The 11013-nt window shown below is 34.7% G+C and overlaps 1 protein-coding gene and 1 non-coding gene across 2 annotated transcripts in view; both read right to left on the bottom strand.

Moving 5' to 3' along the window:
- Positions 1–4469: 4469 nt before the first annotated feature.
- Positions 4470–4541, bottom strand: Smp_tRNA_01521_Pseudo_TTG.1.1. Its single transcript has one exon. It is a non-coding gene (tRNA).
- Positions 4542–7349: 2808 nt separating this feature from the next.
- Smp_000670 (CENTB5 protein) overlaps positions 7350–11013 on the bottom strand; it is a gene marked incomplete at both ends in the record, with an annotated part of 17368 nt that continues 13704 nt past the window's right edge. The window contains one exon of the mRNA XM_018790385.1: positions 7350–7841. Coding sequence (XP_018646298.1) covers positions 7350–7841 — 492 coding nt within the window. The remainder of the gene's footprint in view (positions 7842–11013) is intronic.

Raw genomic sequence — 11013 nt, 5'->3', positions numbered from 1 at the left:
CCAGAGCAACAACTTTTATAGGTATATGGAACGTCCGGACAATCTCGGAAACCTTGAAGACCAGTCAAATAGCTACGGAAATGAGCAGATACAACTTGTCGATGCTCGGAATCAACAAAACCCATTAGACCTAAGCTACACAACAAAGGTTAGGTACTGGAGAGATGCTGCTGTACTCCGGTCACGAAGAGGAAAATGCTCCACACACTCAGGGAGTTGCTCTGATGCTGTCCAAAGATGTACGAAATGCACTTTTAGGATGGGAATCTCATGGATCCAGGATCATCAAAGCATCATTCAAAACAAAGAAGGAGAGAATCACAATGAGTTTTATCCCATGTTATGCACCCACCAATCATAGCAACGACGACAATAAATATCAGTTTTACGAGAGGCTGCAATCATTTTATAACCAAGTGCCCAGGAAAAGACCTGAGACCTAAACGTCTAGGTCGGAATGGACAACACCGGATTTGAAGATATCATGGGACGACATGAACAGACTGGAAGAAAGGACCGAAAATGGTGAGAGATTCGCAAGTTTATGTGAGTTCAACAAACTGGTTACAGGTAGCACAATATTTCCCCACAAACTCGTACACAAGGCTACATGAATCTAGCCAGATCACACCACGGAGAACCAGGTCGATCATAATTGTATCACTAAAAAATTCACAAGGACGATGGAAGGCGTAAGAACCAGTAGAGGAGCTGACACAGCTTCAGCTCACCATTTGGTTGTGGCCAAGATAAAACTGAAGCTAAAGAAGCAATGTAAAATTAGGGAAACAACATTACAAGGTTCAATACAGCCTTCTCTCGAGATACTGACAAACTTAACCAATTCAAGATGACTCTCAACAACAGTTTCCAAGTACTAAAACATCTACTGAAAGAAGAAAAAACTACTATGGAGGACAACTGGAAAGGGATCGAAAGAGCACTAACTCCAGCGTGTCAAGAGGTGCTGGTCTGCAATAAGCATTATCAAAAGGAATGGATCTCCATCGAAACCCTAAACAAGATTCAAGAAAGGAAGAACAATAAGACAGCAATCAACAACAGGGGAACAAGAGCAGAGAAAGTTAAGGCACAAGCTGAATACACAGAAGCAAACAAGCAAGTGATGAGGAGCATTAGAGCCGACAAGCAGAAAAACGTGGAAGAGCGGACAAAGCTTCAAGTGAAGGAAATATAATACAACGAAGAAAGTAGAAGGGAAATATAGCAAACCAGAGAGACTTGTCAAGGACAATGAAGGTAAGATAATTACTGAAATTCGAGAACAGAGGAACAGATGGGTAGAACACTTCGAGGAACTCTTGAATAAACCAGCTCCATTGAGTCCACAAGAAATCGAAGTAACACACACACACAAACCTTCTTATAAATTTCACTCCACCAACGACGGAAGAGATCCAGATGGCCATCAGACGAATGAAGAGTGAGGAATCAGTAGGACCTGACAAATATACCAACTGAGACACTAAAGTCAGACATTGAAGTAACTGCAAACATACTCCACATTCCATTGAGGAAGATTTGGGAAGGAGAACAAATGCCAAAAGATTGGAAATAAGGACACCTCATCAATATGACAGTGAAAGATCACAGCGAACATGATAACTATAGAGGAATCATACTACTATCGGTTCCACCATAAGTTTTCAACAGGGTATTACTGAACCGGACGAAAGACTTAGTAAATCAGACGGGAAGCACGAAATACAATGGACAGGTTGGATGCAACTAGACGATCTAGACTTCGTAGATGACCTATCTTTTCTATCTCATACACACAAACAAATGAAGATAAAGACAACACGTTTAGCAGCAACCTCTTCAGCAGTAGGCCCCGACATATACAAGGGGAAAAGTAAGATCTCCAAATACAACACAGAGAACACCAACCCAATCACACTTGATGGGGAAGCTCTGGAGACTTTCATGTACCTGGTCAGTAGCATTATCGATGAACAAGTAGGATCTGATGCAGATGTAAAGGCAAGGATTGGTAGAGCAAAGACAGAGTTCCTACTGTTGAAGAACATATGGAACTCAAAACAACTGTCAACCAATATCAAAGTCAGAATCTTCAATATGAATGCCATGACAGTTCTACTGTACGGAGCTGAAACGTGGAGAACTACTACATCCATCGTCAGAAAGATACAAGTATTTATAAACAATTGTCTACGCAAAATGCTCAACATTCATTGGTCGGATACTATCTGCAACAGCCTTCTGCGGGAGAGGACAAACCAGCTTCCAGCTGATGGGGAAATTAGGAAAAGACGTTGGAAGTGGATAGGATATATATTGAGGAAATCACCAAACTGCATCATGAGGCAATCTTTAACTTGAAATCCTGAAGGGAAGCGGGAAAAAGGGAGGTCAAGGAACACATTACGTCGGGAATTGGAAGAAGACATGAAAAGGATGAATGTTAACTGGAAAGAACTTGAAAGGATCGCCTGGGACAGGGTTGGATGGAGAATACTGGTGTGCAGCCTATGCTCCTGCACTAGGGGTATCAGGCGTAAGTTAATCAGTAGTCTTCTCATTTCTATCTTTATTTTTGAATTTCTGGCATTATCACGATAGACTATTATGTCAAGTAAATGTAAGCATAAACTTTGATTCTGATAACCAATTTGACTTAATTTCATTTACTTATAAATCTGTTTAGTATGGTATTTTCGAAACTGATATAAGATTTCGGTCAACAATACCAACATGATCTATTTCAATTAAAAGCTTCATTGACTTTTTATAGCACTCCATACTACTAGCCATTAATATGAAATAATTTTTATTGATGAAATATAATAATCTCACATGACAAACTAAATTTTTATATTACTTGTCAATACTGTTGACATAGCAAATTAAAGATAATGAAAAAAAAATTTAGCATGAATTGATCAACATTTAAAAGAAAAATATATATCTGGCATATGTTAGATATATCACTTGACAAACTATTTCAGCTACATCCAAAACTTATTAAAAAGAAGTATATCACATTGAAAGGAGAAAGGATCCAAACTGTTCATGACCGAACGTTTTCAGTATAGGCCAGTTTTTTTAAACAGTAAGAACATTTTGACATTACTAAACTGAAGTTTAGTAATGTAGTTGGAAAATTTAAGGAGATTAATTAAATATAAAAACAGTTTCCCTCACAAAATGAAATCAGCTGTAAATCTACTAACAACTACGGAAGGTTATATAGCCATTAAAGCGTAGTTTGGAATTCTCCAGAGTGCACACGTATGATTCTACACGAAATCTTGAAGAGTGTAGTTCATATAAATCACTAATTCACAACCAAATGGTCACTGGACAGTAAGAAATGTCGTCGTTGCAACACATCAGAAACCTTAATTTACTGGCTTCCAATTTCAATTAACTTAATTTAATGCTTGCATCTTTACTCATTTCTATTGAATTTTCTTACAAATTCACTCACTTAGAGTGCTGTGCACAAATCTCCAGCATACAACGTACATCTAGGCTAACTTCAATCCTAATGAACGTTGAATGTTACACAATACTGATATAAATTCACTGGTTGAGTTTACAATATGATTACTGAGTCAAGTAGCTCAAAAATTTCAGTGAGCTTTGTTTGATGTTCGCTCGTTAAAGTCAGTCAACAAGTAGTCCAGATGCACTGTCACATTGGAAACTAGACAGATAATGATGAGAACAGATAATCATAACCAACTTCTTTTAAGTAACAGGTTCTGCTGAAGAAATCGAATATGACACATTAATAATATTGGTTTCAAAAATATGATTGAAATATAATTGATCATTATTATGTTGTATATGGGAAGCAATGATTTTCAGAAAGATATGTTGTATTAAAAGAAAGTGATCAGCAGAAGTGATTAATTGATTCAATGTTATCTGATTTAAAAGACTATACCAACGCTTATTATGCCACATTATGGATTCTCCATTTAAAATCTATTTTTCGCTTCAGCAAAAGGATTGAATATGGACCTTTGTTAACATATTTGTCTTTTATTTCAAGCTGAATATTTAGCTACATTAATCGTATGATATGTAGATTACAATCCGGCTCTTCTACAACATACTGCTGATGAATCTCAAACTGGGACGAAACATACTGATTTTTTTCCAAGCATTCAACTATTTACCATTTGATATTGCGTCCATGATAAAAAAAATATATTTCAAACTGAAAAATCTGAGCAAACAACCCATTATTGATCATAATCCAGATAGTTTTCACATAAAATATGAAGTTCCGTTGCTTCATCTTACATCAGCTTTTAACAGAATTAAGTATGAAATGAACAATAGTTCATGTGTTTTAATTAAATACTCTATGAAATATTGTAAGCAGAGATGGAAAGTGGCTAGCAGTGGAATCCAGGACGCGCGTTTCGTCCTATTTGGGACTCGTCAGCTGGATGTACCTGCATCTCAGAGTTGATGTTCACTCTGGGACTCGAACTCAGTGCCTTTCGCTTCAAACGCCATCGCGTTATCCACTCGGCCACTGAATCCTGATAGCCACTTGCTTGTGCAATGGGGTGAAGTTTAAATTCACTTAGTATAGTTTGTTTGAATATTCCCATTGAGTTTTAGGACTGCAACTGGTCAGTCTCTAATTGGCATATGTGTATACTGTGCATATTGCCTCGATATAGCCTAAATTCACAAACATTGTAAACAAAGATGGATAGTGGCTAGCAGTGGAATCCAGGAACATCAATGGGAAGATTCAAACAAACAATACTAAGTGACTCTATAAAACAGTTGAATTGCTACACAATTGTTTGCATTCTATTCCTATCATACAGCGAAGAAATCATTTAGTCCAGAAATATATAAGTATATAATCATCACTCAACCACAATAATGTTTCTCCAAATAAATAAATAAATAAAAACGTATTATGCAATAATCAAATTCATTCTATTTAAGGTTTTATTTACTTTGAAATTTTACAATGAAAAGGATATAAATTCAGTTGAAAACTTAATTTCAGTACTAATGTATACAGTCAGTCAATCAGTCAGCTACAGTATTCATATATACTAAAGGAATGTTATATATTATTGATTCTGCTCTCAATGTTTACTAGTCAACTTGGTTCATTCAACATTCTATATAAAAACACTTGTGAACCATTCATTGCAACTAAACATTCAGCAATGAAAAAAAAACGACTAAACCGTATGTATATGGAGAGTATTCGTAAGTTACATTGTAAGTTCATACTTACATACTTCTATCAAAAATCAACTCTCCTAACAATTTTTATTCAGCTATTGTTATATATTAATTAATTTCCATTGATCAATATTACTGTGTAAACGTAATAGCAATTATGTACATAACTTTTTCTTTTTTAATTATTCATTTGGTTTTAGAATGCAAGGAGTTCAAAAGAATTTCTAAATCAAATGAATCTGTTACAACTGTTGCTTCATAATTGTCTAAAAGTTCCTTTCTAGTTTTTTTAAAAAAAAGAATATACCTGATAAGTTCTCACTAATGCTGGTTACATATATTGAGACGCTAATTGAAATCAACTTGACAGCTGATTCAACTTGTGTATGTACATTTGCTTTCAAAGACCTAACGAAAAATGTAAATAAAGTAGATATACACCATCCGGTGTTTGGAAACTACTTGCATTTCATGAGTTTCCTGTTCTTGATTACTAATGTAAAAACAGTTAATGACAATAGTCATTTTAAGATGTACGTTAGTCCAACTTTCTGTGATTAATCTATCGTTATTAATTGGAATGATCAACAATCAATATTAGTCTACAAAGACAAATTCTGGACTCCATACTTCAGTTAGTGTAGCTAGCTAATTACTCCTTACCATGGTCTACTCTGAAATCAAATTGTCAAGTCCTACTACTTTACTTCTATAATTTTCATTAAAGAATCTAAGGTTAGACACAATACGAAATTTAGAACTACCTCAAGTTTAAATATTTACCAAAAGTACCAGCAAATCATAGTGTTGGGTCAGTGAAAGGTTATTGGTTAGCAATAGAAGATCGATAGTCAGATAAAGGCACCTGTTCTGTAATTTATCCCTTTATATCTTGTCAATAGTAAATATTGCTTGAGTTCATAATCGATCTTTGGTTGAAGTGTGAGAGAATAGTCTCGTGATCGAGTTTATTATTATTATTTAAACACAAAGCGGCACTGAATACATATGCGTCACACTTCATCACTCGATTAGTATGAAGGCTAAGATACTGCCCGGGTGGTTTTTTCAAGGGGCTACTCCCCGAGTTTATATTGCCAAATGAATAAGATACAACCAATTTAGTACATGATATTCAAGAACAACGTAGGTGTATACACTCTTTATCTTCCCCTAAACCTTGAGATTAAAATTGCTTCATAACTTTCTTCCTATACTATATCCTTACATACAACCTATCTTTTATATAACACCACCACTAAATTAACTACTTCTATGAATCCGGTGTTCATCTTGTTATGCTAATGAGGTACGGCAACTTGGACTGATGCATAAATGTGCCTGGTCCTACGTTGTAGCTGACCGACTGACTGACTTCTACTAGTATTTCAGCTAACACATCACAAAAGAAACAAATAAACGTTACGCAATGTATTATAGAAGTATGTGCTACTCCAAAATATTAAATGAAAGGTTTTATTGTCCATATACAAAACAAAATAATGGTAATAATAACTAAAATTAATATAAGAAAATAAAATGATAGAAATGGAGAAAATTTAAAAAAGAAATAAAGAGATAAATTATAAAGAAATAAATGAGATTTCTGTAATGATAATAATAATAATAATCATAGTAATAATAGTAATGAATGTACCGGTTGTATGTGTTGAGAGGAATAAAACAACAGCATGACATAGAGCGTCTTACTATCAAGCTATACTTTACTAATTTCAATTAATTTCTGCGGAATTTTGAATAGCAATAATAATAATGGAATATTGTTTACATATACTTTTAGGCATATCACTAAACACTAAATTTATGGAATGAATCTATCCGAAAAGATTCTTTCATTCAAAACAAATGATCAACTGAAACCAAAAAAAATTGAAGTCATTTATTATCTGTAGTTTATTTAAAATAAATAACATGTTCACATATTAAATGGGCTATAAAGTATAAGATGATTATTGTTATCAATAATAATAATAATAATAATAATAAAAGTAATAACAAGAGATCAGATTAGCAAGTAATTTTGATTGAATATAAAGAAGAATCTTTCCAGGATCCAATAATTGGAAATAAGGAAACAATTATCCAATTAAAAAAAAATAAGATGATTTAATCATTTACTATGTTTTATCAGATAAGTTATAATGTCTTTTATTTTTGTCACGTCGCCGCCGAATATCAACAGCACCACCAGATACACGAGTTGGACTAGTAAGATCATAATTAATAGGAGAAGACATAATAATAATTTCACGATTGGTGGTAGGAGTTGATGTGATAGTAATATTAGTAGAAGTAGTATTGGTAGTATTAGTACTGTTACTAATAATACTACTATTACTACTGGGAATCGATGAATTCACTCCATAATTTGATCGAATTTTAATAACTTTATTCGTAGTATATGTTATTTCTGGTTTTGGTAGACAACTTGGAGAATGTATTGGGGAAAGGTTATATGATTCAATATTATGATTTACTATTCTGTGATCATTATCATCAACTTCATCATCATCATCAAAATTATCATCACAATTCAAATAGTAAGTACGAGAGGTGAAGTCGCGAAATACATCATCGACTGTTTCATCGTTCAATGTGAAATCAGATTTCTGTTAAAGAAATGAATAGAAAAGAAATTGAAATAACATTATAATAACAAAGAAATCATGAAATTAATTAAACTGAGTAAGTTTAAAAGACTGGCTTTCAATGACAAAATGTGCAGTTATCCATGGGCCCTCAAAATACTGAAGGTGGAGACAGCTTGTCCTCCATCTCAGAACGCACTCATATGGCCGTGAGTTTATAGACCCCGAGAGGTTCTACAGATTGTCTTTATGTGGTGAGGTTATTCACTATGAGAATGAGAACCAAAAGCAAACGTCCAGCATTTTAATCAGGTTGGTACGTACAGAGAGTCTACTTCAGGAAGTCTATAAACCATGACTCTAAATTAATGTTGTACATGGGCTAAAGGATCTTCAAGGATCAAATGCCGATCAATAGCTGTCGACCACGCGACAGTATCGCTTAACGTTGTTCCACTGCCCTGTGGATTAGACGTCTACGTTAAAGCAAGCTACATGCTCCAGCTTCAGCACCCAGGCAGTATCCTAGTCCATATACAAATGCCATTTTGTCCATACGTTGTGGCTGACTGACTGGTCCATACTATTTTTGGTCCCCAGTTGGGCCACATTTCACCCAATATTATGTCTGATTCTTATCTACAGGATGTATTATGAGCCATCATCCGGTTCATTTAATATAAAGCCTGCGACAGGACCAATCTAACTATACAGACAGAATGGGTAGGAAGCTATACTACTAAAAAGCTGGAAAATAATACCTAGATATCATAGATGTTTACTGTTAGAGGTAAGGATATATGTGGGTGGAAACATCAACGATATAGATAATCTACTTACAATAGATCGGGTTACATTTTCATCTGCCTTACCACACCCAACGGCCTTTATTTGTTTGGTTTCACTCGGTATATCACAAACCTTCTTGGACTCTTCTCATATCACTATATGCTTTCAAATCGAAAAATGGAACACATTTATTAAGTACAGGGCCCCCAAATGCCCTGGTACAGTCCAGAATGGAGAGAGTCCGCTCTCCCTCTCGAAATGTTCTCACATGACCACGCGTATATAGCCTCTGTCAGGGAAGTCCTACTCACTGCCTTCTCGTGGCAGGGGTGTTGTCTAAAAAACTGTGAGGACGAAAAGCGAATATACGGCACTTTAACCGGGTTGGTGGACACGGAGAATCCACCGAGGAGAGTGAGAAAACCCTGATTCCAAACCAATGGTGCACATGGACTCCAGTATCCTGAGGGAACAAATGGCGTATGAATCAATCATTGGTCACCAGCTACTATGGGATTGCATCTCCTCACGATGCTCCACTGCCTTGTGGATCAGACGTTCAGGTCGAAGGCTCCGCGTGTGGCCCCCTAAGAAAACCACCTTCTTCAGTTTGGGCATATGGGCAGTATCACAGCCCTCACACAAACCAAATGAAAGATTTGTGCGGCACATATATATCTGGTGCCCCTTGTACCAATATTTATTTGTTTAAATAAATAAATTAAGTACAGGTCATTGAAATTACCCTTAAGCCACATTGTTTAGTGAGGGTTGGTTATCCTATCAGGCTATCCAAATTGAAGTAGCATGTGGACTGGAGTTCAAACTTGCAACTCAGTGATTGAAGGTTATATGTTTTAACCAACAAGTCACCGGAAGACTAACAAATAGTTTAACTATAAATATAAATCATTTCACTAATTAAAATTATAAACTGCATTGTTTAATAAGTGGAGAATGGAGACGAATGCCACATAGTCGGAAGCCGCAGCCTAATTATTATTACCATTGTTAATAATACCAATATTGATTATTTTACAAATACAGAAAATAATTTATGATCTATGGTCTACTTTACATCTCCATAACCATAAGGTCTCTCTATGTGTATACAACACTTTAAAATGACTTGGTTTTAATGAAAATTTCACAATGAAATAAATGTCTGGTATTTTTGTTTAAATAATCATGAACTAAAATGTAAACCTGAAACCTGGAAAAAAAACATGATTGAACGCATAATAAACAAGTAAATTATCAATTTTCTCTGGAATATAATAAGCTTAAAAATCCCACGGGCTACTAAAATTCATTAATCCTTAGAAAATCTCAAATGTAATCATTATCCATATAAGATTTAAACAAGCATTGTTCAGTATAATAGTCACTGCTGTTTTCGTTACGAATGGTCTCAGTCCTGTACAGAATTGAATCAAGAATATGAAGTGATAACCAATTATAAGCTGTTATTTAGATCCCAGTACTTGTTAATACTGAGACCGACCGGTGAAAAGTCTGCAATTAATGTAATTAATTGTTGGATTATGTGATTCTTAACTACACAAAATGAATTTCCTGAAGGTCCGTAACATCATTATTAAAAATAATCAGAGGTTCAAAGAATGCAGTATAGGATCTACATTTTGGTTACCTCCGAACGAAAAATACTGAACACACGATGGCCTATTACATCACAATTACTTGCATGGACTCATTGCATATTTGTGTTAATTGGCTCTTGTGTGAATTCCGTAATCGTAAATGCAGTGATTTTATCATACTAAACGAATGTTATCCATATAAGTTTGATATATCTATAGAAATAATAAGAAAACTATTTCTTTTGTTTTACAAGGATAGATTGTATGCAATTTATGAGGTGAGAAGTTGAGAATATCAGTTGGGTTAACATAAATTTCAAGTCTTAGGGAAGGCACTCTAAAGATTCCAATTATTAGTTTAAAAATCCCCATAGATAATTCAAAAATGAACAATATTTGAGCGAACAATTGTTTTCAATAACTTCATCATCAGGCTCTACAGTTATAAGTCCATAATTATTGTGATATTTTACAAAGGCCAAAAATGAGGCATGTATTAATGAATTTGACAATGTTATATGTTAAAAAATGGTGAACGTTTGCATTTGTTACGACATATATATACGACATATATATATATTTTAACATATAACATTGTCAAATTCATTAATACATGCCTCATTTATGGCCCTAGTAGGATATCATGATAATTACGGACTTATAAATGTAGAGCCTGTTGGTGAAGTGATTGAAGACAAGTGTTGCGCTCTACTCCTGGTCATTTACGAATAGTCTAGGGAGATTTTTTGACAATTAAGATGTATCTGCACAGTGCCATCACTAGGACATCGATTGTATGCTAG

This window comes from Schistosoma mansoni (genome assembly GCF_000237925.1).
Source record: "Schistosoma mansoni, WGS project CABG00000000 data, supercontig 0113, strain Puerto Rico, whole genome shotgun sequence".
NCBI lineage: Eukaryota > Metazoa > Platyhelminthes > Trematoda > Strigeidida > Schistosomatidae > Schistosoma > Schistosoma mansoni.
The sequence above is the reverse complement of the archived record's forward strand: the minus strand, read 5'-3'. Positions and strand labels throughout refer to the sequence as shown.